This window comes from Lepidochelys olivacea (genome assembly GCF_965140295.1).
Source record: "Lepidochelys olivacea isolate rLepOli2 genome assembly, chromosome: 7".
NCBI lineage: Eukaryota > Metazoa > Chordata > Testudines > Cheloniidae > Lepidochelys > Lepidochelys olivacea.
In genome coordinates, this window is record NC_140417.1 from 38,126,326 (window position 1) to 38,148,116 (window position 21,791).

The following is a 21,791-nucleotide window of genomic DNA, read 5'->3' on the forward strand; positions in this document are numbered from 1 at the left end:
CATTGCTTAATTAGTAAAGATAATTAACTTTTTGGGAATGAAATGAACTCTGTCAAGTGTTTATCTTATCAGATCTCAAATAGAATTCAGTAGGAGATTGAGATTTGGCTGTGATACAGCAGCAACACACTTCTCGAGTTCATATTGGCTCATACTCTGGGGCTTGCAGTTTATCCACCTTTACAACAAGCAGTGCTACATGTATTTCAGTCTTTTAATACATTATAGATGAATTAATGATGGATAAACATTTGTGTTTGCACTAATGAAAGGTGGAGTGCAGGAGGCGAAGCAGCAATTGACTTGATTAGTAACACAAAATAAATGGCCTAATTAAATATTTATTCACAGATTAATAACCTGCATGCACATGTTAGGCAACACTTTGTGAGTGACTACAAAGTACGCACATACAAATATCTATAGTACAGTTAATCCCAAAGGCAAGGCATTTTATTTATGTACTGAAATCTGTTTGGAGTAAAGTTGCTTCTTGGAAAGTTGCATAAACTAATTTTACCCCTGACAGGGTTAATGCCATACTCTAGCTCTAGTTTTGAAATGTTGCCAACTAAAAACTAATTGCCTTTTAAAAGTTATATTTGATGAGAGAAAACTGGATGTATCTTGGAAAAGAAAACTATAAATCTATTTAGATGTAAATTGGGAGCAGAGGTACAAATTAATGGGGAGGGTTAGAAAATCATGTGTATATAATAACTATTTAAAAAGAATGTCAGGAAAATCTTAGTTAGGTTTCAGACAGTTTCTGGGATGGGGAAAATAGTCATTCACATTCTCTTGTGTACACTTAAAGAATGGATTAATTTATCTCAGGACATAAGATCACAGAACAAGAATAGTGATATACAACATGCTATGGGACAGAAACAAAATTCTTCCAGAAACAGCCACACTTGTCCCATTTTTTGGGTCACTATTGCCCCCACTGAGTCTCATGTGCTTAACAAGTCCAGCTCACTCATTGTGGGGGAGATTCTTAGCAAAGTCTGATTATAGGTGCGGAGAGGAGATTTGTTCACATTAGTTTTAGCATATTAGGGGCTAGAAAAAGGGAACTGGTCTCTCATACAGATTTACTGTGTAATACAAAAATTGATCTCGTCTCTTTGTTTATCCAATTAAGACTATACTATTGGAATATATAATATTGGAAGATCCATTGGAATGTTAGGACATCCCTCCCATTCCTGCTAGCAGTATGTGTGTGTCATGCACACTGCAAGCATTGGAAGAACAAGACTCTTTGCTGCTGCTCTTTTCTTCTCCCCTTCCCTTGGGTCAAGCCGTGAGGAGGGAGATCTGTGGGACAGAGGATCCATCAGTGTCAGGACGGGGTTGGCTGGAGATAGCGGCAATTGCATACTATGCCACTTCCTGCTCACTGTTGGTCTGGAGTATCCTCCTACCATGAGGTGTGGAATCCAAGGATCCTTCTCTGTGTTTAGTGCACACCGTTTATTGTACTGGTACTTATACTTTAACTGCAGTATACAAGGGAGATGGTTTGTTTGAGTTACCTGTACTGTATGTTCAAGCAGCAGTGTATAACCTTGAAAGAAACAGTATTGCAAAGAAACCCATCTAACTAAGTATTGCATCTGTGTAGCATGTTAATTTGGATTATTTTTCATATAGGCCTTTTGAAACTGAAATCTTTTCTTGTCTGAGTGATTGCAAGGTTAAAAGTTTAAACAGATAAGACTTCCTTTTTTTCTGTGCAGCTTTACTCACAGTGCATGCAAATCATGAGTCAGTGACATAAAAAAGGAGAAAAAAAAAGAGAGGATGATGCCTCGTCAAACCAACCCTGGTTTGAGCTGAAAATGTGCAGGTATCATATGAAATTCTGCTTTTACAGCATTTAGGATGTGGGTATGACTCTCTGAATTGACCTCTTTTTACAGTCAAAAGCACGTTCTGCTTTGCTGCTATGTATTAGACAGGCACCCAAGCTACTGTTATGGAAACAAAATACAATTTTATGGCAGGGGAAGGAGAGAAACAAATATCTTACTTAAGCTGTGGATGAGACTGAGGTTTCTGCTGTGGAGCAGGTTGTGGCTCTGGCTCCACTTCCACTGATAACCTGGCGCTGGAAATACCTTGACCCCGCGCACGTGGTTGTTGAGTTGTAGGGCCAGGTGGACGTTGTGGCTGGGAAGTTGAGGGCTTTGCTGACTGCCCCAGGGGGAACATGCGCTGTGGTTGCAATGGCTCCTGGCTTTGTGATTGCGTTCCTTGGGGTTGTACTGGGCCCCCTAAGTTCAGTACAAGAAAAACTTCATAATGTTACAGTATCAAAGAACGTATATTATATTTTATATCCAACACTTAAAAAATAATCCTGGAATCTGTCAAATTCTGTGTTGAGACAATATTCTGCTAATATAGACCACCAACTTAGTATAGTCAGTACTATTTACCACAACTGATACATTCCTTATAGCACCTTTCCACTCCAGCCTTAAATTTACTATGAGATCCAATTAGCCGAACATCCCAAGGATAAATTTGGCCTGGTTCAGTGAGAGGTTTAGCTACAGCAGAATATTCTGATAATTCACCAGTACAGCTGATTCATCTATTGTTTTTATGTGATGCTACTACAATACTGTTGAAGAGCCAAAGCTTTAAAATTATCTCCATAGTTGCTTATATTATTCCATTTACAGTTACCTTTACAGCAGTAAAATAACTTTAAAATGACACTGACTGGAGACTTCTGGTAATTTATTAGATTTTGTAGTGAAATATCTAAGAAAAGAATACAGAGAGACCTGAAAAAGTCATCACTAATTTATTCTTAGTGACCAAGGAGTCTGAGTTTTTGCTTTTACTGACTAGACTATGAGCTGGCAAATAGAACAGCATTATAAAAAGTATGGGAATAGCATATGAGGCAGAAACTTAAATTGTGAAATCCATGACAGAACTGATCAGCAGGCTTTTGAAAAGATGCTGTATCATCAGACTGTTGGTTTTGAGGCTTCCTGACTGAAAATGTTCTCAGTCAGATCTCAGTCAGCAGGCACTGCACTGTATGTAGTGTCAGGTGTCTACATGTGGTTTTCACTGGGAGGCTTTTGATGAATTGGCAGTTACAGCAGAATCATTACCCTCACATGTCACATAGCTAATATAGCACATCTGAATGAAAGGGAAGCAGAGGCAGAGCCAGAGACAAAACTTTTTGATAGATTTGATTAAATAATTTTTCAGTCAGGATCTTTGCAAAATGGACATGAACATTAGGCAAGCCTATTGATCTAGCTGTTTTGAAAATGTCAGAATTTAAGTCCTCTTACAAAGAGATTTAATGTCTGTGTAAGATCTCTCATCCTCTTATTAGTCCTCAGAAAAGAAAACGCTTCTATATCTGGAAGAAATGGTATCAGCACAATATGCCATTGTCTTTCTTTTTAAACAGACAAATAGTCATGGCTAGTTTTCCACTTACTGTATAATATTGTGTGCGTGGAAGAACCGAACATACTAGTGCTTCAAAAAGTTTACCACAACTAGGATTATTCAATATTTTGTGTTGTAGAAAGGTAAGGAGCATCTACTTAATACTAGGGAATGGGACTTCATTTTGTAAATTTTTATGACTTTTTTTAGGAAACCTCAAAAGTGGTAACAGTCTTGCAACATCTTAACGATACTCATTTACTTATTAGCCTCCCTTCACTCAGTACTGGAAAACAAATATTCCCCTCCACCTCCCACTTACACATAGTGGCTTGAATGCCAGAAACTTTACACTGAAGACAGATGTAACTTTCTTTTATTGCACATTAAGCTGTACAAGATATTTCACATAAAAGATATACTGCAGTCACACTTCCAGCATTTGCTCACTTTCTTGCAGCTGGGTTGTACAAAAAGGGAACAATCATGAAAGAAACTTTTACCAAATAAAGAAATAAATAAAATCTGAACATTAATCCTACACTGTAAACATCTGTTCCCTGTTACTCACAAACTTGCACCTAAGCATGCTTGCATGCAGAGACATTTTGACTTGCTGCTTCTCTGTGGTATGAAGTAATAGGTATGTGCCCCTCTAACTTTTACAATCAACAAGCTGAAGTCCTACCTGAAATGCAATTTTTTTCTTTGCACTCTGCACACACAACTCACAAATGTCACATGAAAAGCACTTGTGATTACTCACACTACTACATGCAAAACAACACCCACCGCTTTAAATAAAAATCACTCGGTTAACAGATTCATTTCTTCACCCCAGGGCAGTATGATTTATTCTCATCTATGATATCTGAAGGTAAGAATTTGTGAACCTGATCTTAAGTGTATTTTCTCCATACGCAACAAAAATAGCCAATGTCGTCATCACAAAGATCATTGACTCAGAAAAACACAGATCACTAAAGCAAAATTTCATGTAATTTACTGATCGGCAGTAAACAATAGCATTCACCGTTAACATTTAAATAGCTAATAATGCATATATAAATTCTCATCTTGCCAGCCTGTTTTTACAATTAATAAAGCTCACAATGCTAAGTTTTTTTTGTTGTTGTTGGTTTTTTTTCAGTGTTTGTAGGGAAAATTAAAAGTAGAACATAATATTTTTTTAAAGGAAAACAATATTGTTTGTATTAAGCTAGTGATCACTATTTGCCTTTGTCTAAATGACAAAATACAGTGCTGTGCCTTGCTTACAACTAAGTTTTACAGTATGCTAGAATAGTGCAGGTCGTGTTAGGCTAGATTTCTCATAACAGTTCGATGGCCTGCCTGGATATTGCTTGTTATATTGAAGAGTAAATTAGTTATGTGAAAGTCATAAGCAATTATGGCTATAGAAAGTCTGGCAAAAGTCAAACATCTCAGGTCTTTTTGCATTTTGAGTTATGAATAAAGATAAGACCGTGTTTAGTGGTTAATTCTGGGATAGAATTTTTAAATGTATATCCTGATATTTGAGTGAAAATAGTGGCACTGACATGAAGTAAATTACTTATCTATTTGTTTCATGTTATAGTTAATGGGACAGAGCCTTAGCTGGTGTAAATCAATCCAGCTCTACTGAAGTCAATGGAACTATGCAGAATGATACCAGCTGAAGTCCCGATATTTAGCAAACAAGACATTTTAGGGGGCTCAATAATCCTGCAGACACTTCCCACCAAATACCATGAGATTAACTTAACCTTTTTAGCTAGGTAAAGAATTTTGGGGTAACATTTGTCTTAGGTTTTTGTAGAAACCACAGATGACTAATTCAGAACCACAACAAAAGAAACTACTTAACTGAATTGAGATACATTAAATACTCACATTTTCAATGAGATATTGCACATAGGTGGCCCATTTACATAGCTTTGTAGCTAATAATTTAATACAGAATTGATTAAAAATATGAACTCCAGTATGTAAAATACAGGATATTTAAATGTTCCTGGGAAGAAGTCTCTTGTTTTATGGAATCACTGAAACACTAGAGTTCTACATCTTACCTATAAATAAAATTCAAATATTAACAGACTTTATAAAATTATTTAAAAAAAAGCCTCAATCAACAAATACATTAAATTATATTTTTTAGAATGTCTATCTGAATCACCTATCGATTTCAGTCATGCAAAAAAAAAATTACGAATATCACACGCACACACTCACAGAGTTAAGCAAAAGTATTTAAAACTGAACCTGGGTTGTTGTTTACCCCACAATATATAATACTTAAAAAATACTGTCTAACCATCCATAATATACAGTCGTACTGGACTCTGTAGAGGCACAATTCTTTGTACACTGTTGACAACAGCCCTGAAATCACAAGTTATACAGAGAAACATAGGTAAGCATTACAAGCACAGACATGAACAGGTAAACAACCACACAGTATAGTTGACACTGCATAGAAAAAACACAGTCCAGGTCAGCACTGAAACAATGCAAAAACTGCACATAAACTGGTATGTTTGCTTTTAAGGTTGGTTTTTGGCTTTAACCCCTGCTTTTATTGTCAATTATTTAAGTAGCCTGGACTTGTTTTGGTCCTACTGCAACGCCATTACAGTCGAGAATATACTGTAAACAACCTTGAGGTGGTGGTCGCTGAGGTGGGATTTTGTTTGGCTCTGGTTCCTTAAGTGATCCACTCTGGAAGATAAATACAAAAAAAGAAGACACATAAAAATAGAGCAGCACAGTTGCACTGAGTTTACCGATGTTTCCACTGAAAGCTCTCAATTTAGTTTGGGGTTTAAAATGTGCTCTTCAGTTTTCTCCAGGTAAAATCAAGTCTAGTTTAGTTATTGCCAGTCATGACACATGAATCCTGGCATACAAGAACTCAGCTTTGGGATAATTAAAAAAAAACAACCCCAAAACCTCTCCCTTTTCAGCATGAGGTTACCACTGTATAACATGAGCAGGAGACAGAGTAGCAGCTGTGTTAGTCTGTATCCGCAAAAAGAACAGGAGTACTGTAGCCCACGAAAGCTTATGCTCAAATAAATTTGTTAGTCTCTAAGGTGCCACAAGTACTTCTGTTCTTTATGAGCAGGAGAGTGTCTTATCTTCCAAAGACTGCCTTCCCAAAACCTCACCATAGCTCATGTGAGGCCTTTTTCCTTCAATTCCTGCTATCTTGAACAACCTTATCTCTATCACACTGACTGTTATCACTTTTTCAATTTAGATTTTAAAACTCTTTTTCCTTCCTCATTCCTTTCCCTGTATTTTTGAGCGCATGAATAAATGCTTTGACATAATTTCATAAAGTGGCCTCACTCCTGCTCCCACAGAAATTAATGCATGCAGGATTATGCCCAGTGGGCCAAATTTACACCTGTGTGTTCAATGAGATACTAAGGGGACTTCAATAGTTACCTGAATGTAAGTTAGGAAAGAACTTAGTCTTTTTCAGTTACAACTCAAGGACATTCCCCTGCAGTTTAGAAACAAACACAGTGGAATTTTGCTGGTGCTGGAGTATCAAAGTTACACTGACTATAGTTTTAGCTGTTTCATTAAGTGAAATGAAAGAGGGAAGCAAAAACATAATGGAAAAAAAATTACTTCACTCTATCCCATCTAGCATGTAATAGTTAACTTTTCAAAATAGGATATGTATTTGGCAGTATTGCTTTCAACATATTCTTGTCCAGAGGAAGAGATGGGCCTAAACAAAAATTTTGGAACAGAACACCCTCTGGGAACATAGGCTCTGGATCCAAGCTTTGTCTTGGGCCCATCGCTAATATTTTTCAAAATATAATATGTTAAATCTCTGGACAAAATACTTGTGCTTTATTTTTACTTTTTTAAGAATGAACAAGAAATTATTGCCTTCTGCCTAGAGAGGAAAAAAACTTAGAATCTATTAAAGGGTGAACGTAAAATGAATGAACATACAATCCTTGCAAAACTTACTTTTCTTCAGAAAGATTTGTGTTTGATCTTAAAACTGAAAATACATGTTACCACTAATGATTGGAATTCCATGGGAACCTAGAAATTGTAATTTTTGTGTGTTGCAAGGCAACAGTATTCTATCCTAAGCAGCTGTGCAATGTTGCTTTATGTTGGATTTAGCTGCATAAATAAAAGGGGACATGACAGATCTGACACTCTAATTGTTCAGTATTACAAACTTCAAGATGAGAAGAAGGGGGGGTTAAAAATCAATGTATAATATGAATGGGCCAAAATCTGCTGGTCACAAGAGGAGTTGATCCAATAATACAGTTTTCTGTAAACATTAATACAGGGATTGGGAAGGAGAGGAGAATTTCACAAGGAGAAACAGGGATCCCCACACTTAGGAAGATCACTTTAAAACTCCTGGATCGCGAGTGGGTCAGAGTTCTCACCTCCAGAACTACACATGAAAGTCCAATCTGCCCTACACAACTGTGATGATATGGTAAGTGTATTGATATTTGCATTGTATCTCACTGGAGCAATGTCAGTCTTTCCTGTGATAGCTGGGAAACCTGCACAGGGAACTGGAGACTCTGGAAGGTTCACCTAGAGGAGTTTCCTCCATATTGTTCCAGTGCAATGCTGATGCAGCTCACACCTTCCTCTGTGTGCTATCAGGACATGTAGTGCTCCACACTGTGTGGAGACGATGCATGTTTTCTGTGGCATTGGTAGGGGAATGTTATCTGCCTCCTCACCATATGCAAAACCCCAAATGGATGGTGCAGTTCCTGTGGAAGCAGGATAGAATGCTGCAATGGAGAAGACTATTCCCCATTCTATGCCCTTGAGGCAGGGATCTCTGGGGTTTACATCCCCTCTATCTGTGGAGTTCTGTGGTGGGTGGGCACAGGCCTCCAATAGTTGTTTCTGGAGGAGTGAATGAAACCAATCATGTAATTCCTGTTAGAGAACTGAAACCCAAACAAATTGCTCTATGTTAGACATGCCTGCAGGTATTATCCTTCTTTTAGGGAGAGAGAGCGTGAGAGGGTATGGGGGAGGGAGAGGTTAAGGGAGGGAGAAGAGGAGCACTGTCTGCTCACACACTGGCAGAAGAAAGCCGTGAGGGAGATGGATTTATTTTTTAACCTAAAGTAAGGGGTTGTGTGTATAAGAACAATCCAGTCTTTTACTTAAAGGAAAAGAAAACGGGATCTGGTAATTTAATATGTAAAACTAGCTATGAATTCTAAACAGAATATCTGTAGGTCCTTAGTCACCTCCATACCTGTAGGCTAAAGTAGGGCTGCAATTTGTGTGTTGTCAGGGTCTTTGGTTTAATCACAGATCATATCCAACTCCCTTGTCACAACACCACCAGTATTTCTGCAGTCCACCTCCCTATATATCTCCCCATCTATGAGGAAATGCCTTTATCTTAAATGAAGCTTTCCAGAAAACTTGCTAGCATTTCCCCCTCACTCAAGTTTCTCTGATGCATGCCCTACCTTGGCAGTTCTGAAGTTTGAGAAGCCCTGCATACTTTCCTACTGATGTTATAATTGCTTCACTCTATTCACTGACTGCTGCTGTCCTGGTTCTTCCACCCACACGTCCTTTCTTCACCAAATATCACCTGGTGCTTGGGAACCTCACCCACTCTCCAGGCCAATCACATGGCTAAATTATGTTTGCCAACCCACCCAGGCTGACCCCAAAAAGCCTAATTCACCCTATATTCCTAACTTGAGAAATTTGACTCTTGGGGTTTTCAGTGAACTGCAGTAATCTGTTCCTTTTCAGGAGCCTGCCTTTGACATTTAAAACAGGCTGGGAATCCACAGTCTTCTAACTCCATACTTGGTTGCTTTCTTGAGCCAAATCTTCTAAAAAAATCTAGGCTTCTCTTAAAGCTGCAGTTGCTGGCAAATCAACTACAGCCTGTTACTTCCCACCTTTCTAAGGCATTGTGCTGCTAATGCAACTGCAAGCATTCTAACTCCTTGTGGAAAATCTAATTCCTGTGAGCAGAAACCCACAGGGAAGACATCTGTCTTGAAGAGCTATTCTTCCCTCCTAATATTCATATCCTTGCCACCAGGCTAAATCTGTTGCCAGTTTATTTCTCTTAGCACAAACAAGATTTTGTACACCAAACTTTTGGGTCTCAAACCCATCCAATAGTAGTCCAGACCGGTCTGGAACCAGGGCTATGGAATTCCAGATAACTTATATAAATGTCCCAAAACAGCCCATTGCTTGGATGCCTGGGGCCAAAGAGAGAAAATGGCTGGTCTAATATCTAATTAGTGCATGTGTGTGTGTGTGTATACAGTGCTTGATATGGCTCTGAATACCTCAGAGGTGAAGTAATTAAGATGGTAATGAATGCCCTTTGGGGGCACATGCCAATTCCCATGGAATAAAACTCTCATATCATGTCTGATTACTTTTTCTGCACTTACATTTGAAACTGAATACCCAAAAGACAGGGGGATTGTAATGTTACTAAAAAGGTCAAGTCTTGAATTGCCTATTTGTGGAACCTCCCATTTTCAAATAAGATTGATTTGTTTATATATTTATAAAAACCACCAAGCTTTACCCAAGAAAGCCCTCTCTAAGCTAGTGACATTCCAGTTGTGTATGTAATGAGAGGTGCACTAGTTGCATAATGATATATATTAAAAAAGCATGAGCTAGCAATTTTGGCCAGAGTATCCCTTTAGTGGTCAGATAATCCCATTGGTCTGGAATGGGTGGAATGCTGCTTCTGTACCACTTTCTCCCACTCCACAGAAATGTATAGATGCGTTTTGCTTGAAATGTGTTCCCTAGAATTTTAGGGGGCAGAGGTTGAAGATAGGACTGGCTATCCTCCAAAGCACTGTCCCCTGTGACTCCATGGATTAGAATCAGATTGTACTAATGCTTGATCTATATATAAAAGTATCATACTTATATGTATTTGTGACGTTGGGATTGTCTGGCTATTGCCAAAGTGAGTGGGTGCAGAAGGCTGTAATTTGGCAGGGAAATAGCCCTTGGGCAATAGAGCTATTATGCTGTATCCCAGTGAAAATTGGTTTTGATTTGGCTGAGTTATAAGGATTTGAAAACCAGCACTGGAACATGTATAGTGGGTTTATTTGACGCAATGACAAACTTTTAATAGGTGTCTCTACATTCAAAAAGAAATAGGGCTGCACCACACCTTGGTAGTTTAAGAGTAAATTAAATATAAAGAGGCCTGCCTTATTCAGTGCAAGAGCATCTAGATGCTAAATGAGTTTAGGAACTTTGTAGGAGAGCAGAATCAATGTATCCCTTCTCCTGCAGAGATACCTAAGGGGAGTCACTCCTTAGCACCTGACTTCACTATAATTAAATATGGTGAATGTGGCAGGGCTACTGGTTACTGTACCTATTGCTCTGTGAATGAGTCATGGCTAATGGTTGCTCACTGATTGCTTTACTATATAATGAATGTGGCAGGGCTGCTACTGGTTGCTACTCATTGGTACCATACTGTATATTCACTGCAGATTAAGCAAGGCAGTGTGACTGCATACTGCACTTTACAGTTACATTGCAGAGAGATGTGGTGGGGCACACCTTACTACTCAAAGATGCCACTTTCATCTTGCCTCCTGAAGCTGCACAAAGCATTATATAAACAGGGGGAGTGGGTAGCTGAGTATGTTCCACAGCCTATTGACTGCATGCCCTTGGGGAAGGTAGCTGGCTCCTACAATCTAGCATTTCGCATGTCAGTGTGCAATCCTGCCTGCTGCTCTGCAGGGGAAATGTGGATGGAAGAGACTCTCTAGAACAGCCAGGCAGGGTTGCACCCTTGTGCTGTGGTTTGATTATAGAGGTCTCCACAGAAGAGAACTAGTTCTAGGAAACAGATAAGCAGGGTGACATGTTAGCACAGGCCTTGCTACAGAATCAGATTCTTATTGTAAGAAAACATGGTTATCTGATACCAGTGAGACTGATACACAATGATTTTATACATGTTGCATTTTCATTAATTCCTCCCCCTTCCCGGTGGAGCTGTTTCTCCAGGTTGAGATCGTCAAGATAAATTCAAGAGTTGGAAAAATGTAGATCAGCTATTGTTGTTACTAAACAATCTCTTCCAGTTACCTGTCTACAATTCCTCGGTATTTTCTAGCCAACGTGTGCGGAAAAAATTCGTATGAGAAATGAATGAAATCATTTGGTTCTTATGAAATGTAAACACTTTGAACATAAGAATGGTCACAGTGCTTCAGACCAATAGTCCATCTAGCCCACTATCCTGTCTTCCACCAGTGCCAGATGTTTCAGAGGGAATGAACATAACAGGGCAATTTGTTCAGTCATCCATTTCCTGTTGTCCACTCCTAGCTTCTGGCTTTCAGATTAAGGGACTGCATGCCTGACCATCTTGGCTAATAGCCATTGATGGTCCTATCCTCAATCAACTTAGCTAATTCTTTTTTTAACCGAGTTACATTTTTGGCCTTCACGACATCCCCTAGGAACAAGTTCCACAGGTTGACTGGGCATTGTGTGAAGAAGTACTTCCTTTTGTTCATTTTTAAACATTCTACCTATTCATTTTATTAGGTGATCCCTGGTTCATGTATTATATTAGTCATAAGAAGGGGTAAATAACTCTTCCCTTTTTACTTTCCCTGAACCATTCATGATTTTATAGACTTCTATCATATCATTTGTTTCTAAGCTGAACAGGCCACGTCTTTTTAATCTCTCCTCACGTGGAAGCTGCTCCATAACCTGATAGTTTTTGCTGCCCTTTTCTGTACTTTTTCCAGTTCTAATGTATCTTTTTTTGAGATGTGGTGACCAGAACTGGCTTGCCTTTCCTGAGTGCTCTTTAGGTACCTTGATCATCGAGTGCCCGGACTGATTGATTGGTATACTTCCTGCTTCTAATGTAATTAAAAAAAAATTGCTGTTAGTTTTCTGCGGAGCTGTTACCGAAGAGCACAAGTTGGAAAGGGTTTTATTTCCAAAAATCCAAACCTGATTAGATTTTAGAACAGTGTTCAAGACAAACATGCTCATGTGGACTTGCTTCTGTTAAACATAGCTCCCCTAAAAACAATACAAATAAATTATAAAAAGCAGGATCATGCCTCAGCTGAGAAGCATATTAAATGTTTAGGGAGAATTAATTAATTATGAAGATCTGTCATCCCACTAGAGCTGGATGGTTCCTCTCCATTTTTAGCGAGAAGTCCTGAAGGAAAGTGATGCTTTTTTATAGTTTATTGTGACTCTGGCTTCAGACGGACATATTTGTAGTACAATTTATGAAAAGGGGGCATTAAAAGTATAGTTGCACAGTAGGCCTGTAAGCAAGTCTCTCCAAGTCAAAGAATTCTTCCCCATAGATAGTGAAGGAATGCAGGCTGTGTAATGGGAAAGAGCTCCCTCTTGTGTGTTAAGGTAATACAGAAGCTGAGAATAATACACAGAGCTGAAAAAGAGCTCTGTGTAAGTTTAAAATCTTGTTTCTTTTACCAGCAGAAGTTGGTCCATTAAAATATATTACCTCACCCATTCTTCCTCTCTAATAATACACAGACACACACAACCAAACCTGAGTTTAATTACGTGTGTGTGAGAGAGAGACAAGTGACCGAAGTACAAGGCATCTGAATATGAGACTGTACTAAAGAATGGATAGCCCAAAGACTATCGAGTACAAACATCTATCTTAGGTTTATTGTCCTTTAATGAACAAACCCGTTTGCTGTGTTCGTGAGAGCAACAGCTTAAATAGTTTCAGGACTTTTAAAAAGCAGCGTCTGCTTGAACAGACAGAGCTAAAAGGAGAGAGAAGTTTCAGAGTAACAGCCGTGTTAGTCTGTATTCGCAAAAAGAAAAGGAGTACTTGTGGCACCTTAGAGACTAACCAATTTATTTGAGCATGAGCTTTCGTGAGCTGTAGCTCACGAAAGCTCATGCTCAAATAAATTGGTTAGTCTCTAAGGTGCCACAAGGAGAGAGAAGGCCATCCTGCAAAACTGAACTCAAAGGGATAAGCCACCAATTTATGCTGAGTGAGAACAGAAAGTGAAAATTATTCTTATTACACTTAAAGGAAACTGGGGAAAGCATCTATTGTTAATTATAACATTTTATATTTGCCCATCAATTTCATTTAGCATTTTGTTTCTCCTTAGTTATTGAAATAATACCAGATGTAAGACTATCGCCTTATGTCATGCCAAAGCAATTGAAATTATTCTAGTTGACCTACTTCTGTACTGAGGCCTGTCTGCCAGGTTGAGGACAGAGACTTCTCAGGAGTATGACCTTGCCTGTGGGACTGTCTCTGAGGGTGTCCTGCTAGGAATGTTCTGAGAAGGAGTCCTTTCCCCCCTAACCATTTAGCTTTGATCTCCCTGTTTGCAGTGACCACTGGACCTTGTTTATGATTATGAAATTTACTAGTTATTTTATTTATAGTTCCAAGAACCATTGTGGTGATTAACATACAATAAATTATCCAATAATAAATAATATCAGGCCATGTACCTAGGTTCTTGCTCAGATTCTACTCTGTGTTTATTTGGACAAACTTACATTGATGTAAATGGAAGTTTGCCTGAATAAAATCCTCAAGATTTGCCCAATGCAGCCCATACACCTAAGAATCACTATGTTAAAAAAAAAAAAAGGGCATTTAAAATCTTTTAGTACAAGGCAGTTTTTATGCAACACTGATAGGTTGTTATACACGGTGTCTTTGTGGGCTGTGGACATGAAGCATTTGTCAGTGCTTAGAGTTGCTTACCCTAAAGCTACCTTCCAGCTACCTTCCCAGCTACCTTTGAGACACCACTGACTTCCTGAGGAAACTACAATCCATCAGTGATCTTCCTGATAACACCATCCTGGCCACTATGGATGTAGAAGCCTCTACATCAACATTCCACACAAAGATGAACTACAAGCCGTCAAGAACACTATCCCCGATAATGTCACGGCTAACCTGGTGGCTGAACTTTGTGACTTTGTCCTTACCCATAACTATTTTACATTTGGGGACAATGTATACCTTCAGATCAGCGGCACTGCTATGGGTACCCACATGGCCCCACAGTATGCCAACATTTTTATGGCTGACTTAGTACAACGCTTCCTCAGCTCTCGTCCCCTAATGCCGCTACTCTACTTGCGCTATATTGATGACATCTTCATCATCTGGACCCATGGAAAAGAAGCCCTTGAGGAATTCCACCATGATTTCAACAATTTCCATCCCACCATCAACTTCAGCCTGGTCCAGTCCACACAAGAGATCCACTTCCTGGACACTACAGTGCTAATAAACGATGGTCACATAAACGCCACCCTATACTGGAAACCAACTGATCGCTATTCCTACCTACATGCCTCCAGCTTTCACCCTGACCACACCACACGATCCATCGTCTACAGCCAAGATCTGCGATACAACCGCATTTGCTCCAACCCCTCAGACAGAGACAAACACCTACAAGATCTCTATCAAGCATTCTTACAACTACAATACCCACCTGTGGAAGTGAAGAAACAGATTGATAGAGCCAGAAGAGTTCCCAGAAGTCACCTACTACAGGACAGGCCTAACAAAGAAAATAACAGAACTCCACTAGCCGTCACCCCCAACTAAAACCCCTCCAACGCATTATTAAGGATCTACAACCTATCCTAAAGGATGACCCAACACTCTCACAAATCCTGGGAGACAGGCCAGGCCTTGCCTACAGACAGCCCCGCAACCTGAAGCAAATACTCACCAACAACCACATACCATACAACAGAACCACTAACCCAGGAACCTATCCTTGCAACAAAGCCCGTTGCCAACTGTGCCCACATATCTATTCAGGGGACACCATCACAGGGCCTAATAACATCAGCCACACTATCAGAGGCTCGTTCACCTGCACATCCACCAATGTGATATATGTCATCATGTGCCAGCAATGCCCCTCTGCCATGTACATTGGTCAAACTGGACAGTCTCTACGTAAAAGAATAAATGGACACAAATCAGATGTCAAGAATTATAACATTCATAAACCAGTCGGAGAACACTTCAATCTCTCTGGTCACGCAATCACAGACATGAAGGTCGCTATCTTAAAACAAAAAAACTTCAAATCCAGACTCCAGCGAGAAACTGCTGAATTGGAATTCATTTGCAAATTGGATACTATTAATTTAGGCTTAAATAGAGACTTGGAGTGGCTAAGTCATTATGCAAGGTAGCCTGTTTCCTCTTGTTTTTTCCTACCCCCCCCCCCCAGATGTTCTGGTTTAACTTGGATTTAAACTTGAAGAGTGGTCAATCTGGATGAGCTATTACCAGCAGGAGAGTGAGTTTGTGTGTGTATGGGGGTGGGGGGGATGTGAGAAAACCTGGATTTGTGCAGGAAATAGCCCAACTTGATTGTCATGCACATTGTGTAAAGAGTTGTCACTTTGGATGGGCTATCACCAGCAGGAGAGTGAATTTGTGTGGGGGGGTGGAGGGTGAGAAAACCTGGATTTGTGCTGGAAATGGCCCACCTGATGATCACTTTAGATAAGCTATTACCAGCAGGACAGTGGGGTGGGAGGAGGTATTGGTTCATATTCTCTGTGTATATATAAAGTCTGCAGCAGTTTCCACGATATGCATCTGATGAAGTGAGCTGTAGCTCAGGAAAGCTTATGCTCTAATAAATTGGTTAGTCTCTAAGGTGCCACAAGTACTCCTTTTCTTATCTGAATGGTTATCACATTTCTCTATGAACTTGAAATGGGACAATTTCTTTGACTCTTTTTCCCTAAGGTAGACAATTTTTTTTAATGAGTAAAAATGGACATTTCCTAGTAAAGAAGGTGGCCCACACAGGAAAAACATGTGGAAACTTGTTTTCATAAGGTCTTGATCTAGTAAAGAACTTAAGAATGCTATCAAGCTTTATTGCCTTCCTCTTGTAGAAGTGGATGGATCTCTGCAATCACAGCCAAATAGGTATTCTGAACCATAAAACTGAAAATAGCAGGCTGCTACTAGCTAAATATATTTTATATTGTGTGGTTCTACTGACCAATGACTTACTAAAAAAGTACAGTCTGGGGTTTTGCATTTAGGTCCTGATTCTGCACTGTGCTTCACGTAGGCAGAGACTTGACTTCACTGAGGCTCTGTGCAGGTGCAGTGACTCATAGACATTAAGGTCAGAAGGGACCATTATGATCATCTAGACTGACCTCCTGCACCATGCAGGCCACAGAATCTCACCCACCCACTCCTGCGAAAAACCTCTCACCTATGTCTGAGCGGAGTCCACCCCTGCAGAGCAAAATGTGTTTCTTCCATATCAGATTTGCTTAGCTGGCAAGCACAAAGATGTCGCCCTCCTTAATAGTGCAAACTTGGGCTGGGATCTGAAAAGGAGGCTTCTTTTTTTCATGTAGTTCCACAAAGTGAACACAGGTAAAACAGCATTACTGAAACCTGACTTAAAGCCAGTTTTCTCCCTTCATCTGAGTGCACGCAGCATAACTAGCCTATACTCAAATCAAAGGGAAATTAAATACTTCGGAAAAGTGAGTATATCTAGAAACCTTTGTATAAGTAGCATTTTAGTTATTTGGTAATAGTGTATGTACATCAGGCACTCGATTTCATGTTTGCTGTAATATCACTTTTGTAATTTACCAATTTGTACTTGCACATTATCCTTTTTCATTAAACAGTAAATAACATCTGATCATCATGAAAAATACAAACTACCACAAGATGTCACTATAACTTAAATAACTAAAAGGTGCTGTAGTACAGCAGAGGGATGACTATTTATCTGTAGCAGAGTTCTAGTCTTTAAAAATAAAAAGAAAGGCTTCCATCATTTATAAACGTTTTTTGGGGGCACAGCTTTAAATGATTGATGCAACATTCATTTTCCTCCCCCCCACTGTTTCTTACTGAGCTTCTGGAAAAAAGTCTAGATTGTTTGCTGACCGACAAACCTGGAAAGCATATGCTCCCTGCTCCTACTTCATTTGCGTTTGGGGCAGGAGTATGTCAAGCAAATTTTAATGGAAAGAGAACTTTACTCACTGTAGGCTACATCTTCAAAAGAACGCAGGCCCGGATACTGATTCTCCACTGATTTGCGCTTTGTGTAGGTATTTACTCCCACTTGTATATACTGAGTGGTAGCTCACAAAGTGCACGCAAACTTTCATGTTTAAGAAATTCAACAGAAAAGAGACATATGACATTTACTAATGTAGCCCACAGAAAATATATTGAGCATATCTAAACTACAGCCTAAGGTTTTTGACAAGTTCCGTTGAGTCATATTATGATGTAACCTGATGAAAGACTTCAAAAATGTAAATAGTTACAGACGCAAACAGTAGAACCATTTTCTACTGAAGCACACTGAAACAGCTTGAACCAAATCCTGAACTATGGCTGAGGAGCCCATAATGCAGCTAAGGTGGCCTTTGCTTCCTTGATCATGGGTGAACTATGCCAGACTAGTACTCTGGCATAATTTAGAGCAGCCTGAAGGCTGAACTGAGTTGTGCTAGTGGCCAACAATCACAACATCCCATCAGGTAGGTATCAGAGGGATATTGAGAAGCCTACTTACAGTGGCTCTGTGTCACCAAAAGATGCACATAAATCTGGAGTGATCTTCCCACTTGTGCTTGCACCAGCTTTAGGCTGTCGGCTGTTCAATGCAAAGCAGCTGCACTGTACCTCAGAATTCTGCCCTTAATCTTAAATGTTATATTGAGAATCAGAAATACAGCACAGGGTTTCTTTATAGATGGGACATAATTATTTTAGAGAAGTAAACAATGATTTTAAGAGGTTTCCAAACCTTTTAATGCCAGACTCCCCATCACAGTAGGTTGTTAAAAACAGATTGGACAAACACCTGTCAGGGATGGTCTAGGTTTCCTTTGTCCTGCCTCTGTGATTATTGTTATTGCTGTTTACTACTATGGATATAATTACTCTAGACAGTTTTGCTCCAGTTTAGCAAGACTTCTACAGTTTAAGTACCAGTATCAGGATCATCTCTTACTCCTGTTTAACCTAGCCTTTAATTTGTATACTGATTTGGTGGGCTTTCCTTCCACTGATGAGGCAGAAAAATAAGTTCTTAATGCCTAAAGGCTAAACTCAGAGGGTGGAGAAAAAAGTAATGGTCTCCCTTGGCTGTGGAGATACGTTGTGTCTACAGTCTGGATGCTGCAGTAGGTCTAATGGTTGAAGGTTTTTTGTAGAAGATCTGCCAACTTTGGCCTTATTCCTCCCCAAGTCAGCCATTGCCATTACTCAAACTGTGTGTGGGGAGGGACTAAGCGGAAAATGCTGTGGAGGTGGGGGTCCATCTCGCATGGACCTTTGTGTGGGCTCCCCACATCTTGTCTCCCCTGTTCAGCACAACTGTACTCAATTCTAGGTTTCCTTGTGCCTCCACAGATGGGTGCAGGATTTCCCCCCTATAAAATGAGATGTTCTTTATCAAGCCAAATTAAACTGTTGTAGTGTCAGACTGACATTCACATTCAAATAGATTAAAGCAAATTACCACCATCCTACTAAACATAAGCATATTACAATTTAAAAAAATCATGACTGATAGAGGAAATCATGGTTCTGTGTTTCTACTGGAAACAGAACAGTACAGGAGTTTATTGTGTGGACTTGAGTAATGTACTTTTGCCATTTCTTCATCGACCCAATGCTAATTTGAGCATTGCCTTTTTCCAAACTTGTTCCACGACGGGTGGTCAAGTTCAGTTCAGTTCAGTTATATCTCTCTAATAGTTATTGGAATGAAGAAGCTAGAGGAAATACTGAGCCCAGCTTCCTGGCACTCTTGAGCCAATCATATGTCATGTGAAGAATGAGGGATGGATAGTGAGGAGGTCATGAGACTGATAGTGAAAATGAAAAGAAATTAAAAGAAGCAGGAGTTCTGTAAACCTGAGGGGGAGGTCTTGACCCAATTTCTATATCAATGTGCTGTACTTATTTTCAATACAGACGGGCTTATTTTGTGAGAAACATTTTAAAAAAATATTCTGAAAGGTTTGTTAAAGATTAAAACTTTTCTGGGCCCTACTATCCCTATTTCAAAGCAGTTAGATAAATGGCTGTTTCACTAGTGGGCTGTTGATCATACACTTAATTACTGTTGTTTCATGGCCTTTACTTTTAAAGGCCCAGTCAGGTCAGTATTAAAGATGGTCTGGCCAGCTTCACTTATAGTGTGTTGGACTTTGTCAGCTTGTCTAAAATATTATGTTCTGAACTAGTTTAACATAGTGTGTATGCTTTTTTCCCATTTCTTTAATGGCTGCGTATCATACAACAGTTCTGCCCTTTTGTCGATGTCGTAACATGGTCTCAATAGAGTTGTATTGAGATTGTCTTGACATCTTCCCAGTAGAATCTTCATAGACTTGAACTCCCAGAAATGTACTCTCAGAATTTGCCATTGTAATGTGGCACTTGTGCATCTGCACTGAAATAATTTTATCATAACTCATTATCATACAATAGTTTGAGGGTTTGCATTAACACTACTTTTTTTACCATTTATCTTGGATTCAGAACCTGATCTACACAGATTTAAACTGATAAAGCTTTCATAAAAAAGGAATCCTAAAAAAGTGGAAACATGGACAAATTGCTGAGGATGAATACAAAAGAATATCACAATCATGTAGGAACAAAATCAGAAAGGCTAAGGCACAAAATGAGTTACATGTAGCAAGAGACATAAAAGGTAATAAGAAGAGGAAAGAAAGTGTAGGCCCTCTATTTATCAGAGAAGGAGAGTTAGTAACTGATGATATCAAGAAAACTGAGGTGATTTAATGCTTTTATTAACATTTTGCTTCAGTCTTCATTAAAAAGGTAATTTATGACCACATACACAACACAATTAATATTAACAAGAGGGAACGAATGCAAACCAAAATAGGGTAAGAACAGGTTAAAGAATATTTAGATAACTTAGATATATTCAATATGGCAGAGCCTGATGAAATTCATCCTAGGGTACTTAAGGAACTAGCTGAAGCAATCTCAGAACCATCAGTAGTTATCTTGGAGAACTGTTCAAATAATCATGTGCAAAGTCTAGTTCTGCCAGTCTAGGTATTTGAGTACAGATCCTTTCTGCCAGCAGATGGGGAGAGACAAGAATGAACTTTTCAGTCATGACATCCGTATGCATCTGCTGTCTCAAAATTCTTAGCTGCTGTTGTCTCCATCAGATGGAACAATTCCCTGGCTGGCTAGCTCATACAAATCTAGAAAAACCCCAAGATTTCTCAAGTGTTCAGCTGAGACTATTCAAAGAGCAGGAGGAAAAAGGAGGAAATTGGAAGACCGCTATTATCAGTAGTGTCGGTTAGAGTTTTTTTTCTTGCAGAAACTTTAAGTGAGAATGAAATTTTTCTTTGCCTTCATTGAAGTTTTCAGTGGAAAATTTGACTTTGCATTTAAAAACCATAAACAGAATTTTTTAAAAAGATGTTTGTGCCTCCTCTCCAATTTATATTTTTGAAAATTTCAAGGAAAACAGAGCCTTTTAAAAAAATAATAAAATTATTAGTTGACAACAACTTTCCGTTGGAATAAAGTTTGGATAGAAACTTTTCCACCAGCCATTGGTTTCAGGATAATTCTGAGCACAAACTATTATAGCGAGGCCTTTCATAAGTCTTAGGGTTCTCACATCTGTGCATAGTGGAAGCTTTCCTCGGGGGAGAGGGGTTGTCACCAACATAGTTGACAGGAACAAAAATGGCAAATTCCACATCCTGCAACAAAGATCCTCGTGCATGCATCTAATTAATTATATTAATTATTGTAGCAAGAGCTTTAAGTACCAGATTTCTATAAAAGGAGACCTGTGGGGTATGCTCATTTTGGACCTACTTTTGAGTGTGAAATTGTGTGTACGTATAGGAACATACCCAATTTGAGTACAAAAGCAGCCAATTTGCTTACATGGCAGTAGTAATCACTTACAGAAACATTCCCACACCTTGGGCCTCTCTGAAATCTAGGCACAAATGCCCAGTTGGTATACCAGATTTTCAGTCAGTGAGAGCATTTAATGCTCCATTTTTGAGCGGAGTGGGGAGGAAAGCTATCTGTTAATCTGACAAACACTTTTTAAATTTATTCTGTCAATGTAACATCTCTCTTTCGTGCTTTGGGCAATGCTTCTCAATTAGCCTGTTGTATTTTAATATATGGTTAGTTTGCCGATCCTGAAAGAAACCATGTTTGGTACTAAAGCAGTGGTTCTCAAACTTTTGTA

General features: G+C 39.1%; 1 protein-coding gene across 1 annotated transcript in view; it reads right to left on the reverse strand.

The window, feature by feature from the left end:
• The window catches only part of SYN2 (synapsin II), a 424,652-nt gene that overhangs the window by 2,404 nt on the left and 400,457 nt on the right, over nucleotides 1-21,791 (reverse strand). Inside the window, exons 11-12 of the mRNA XM_084633725.1 lie at nucleotides 6,096-6,156; nucleotides 2,039-2,282 (exon numbers count right to left, since the gene is read on the reverse strand). Of these exons, the coding sequence (XP_084489851.1) occupies nucleotides 2,039-2,282; nucleotides 6,096-6,156 (305 nt within the window). The remainder of the gene's footprint in view (nucleotides 1-2,038; nucleotides 2,283-6,095; nucleotides 6,157-21,791) is intronic.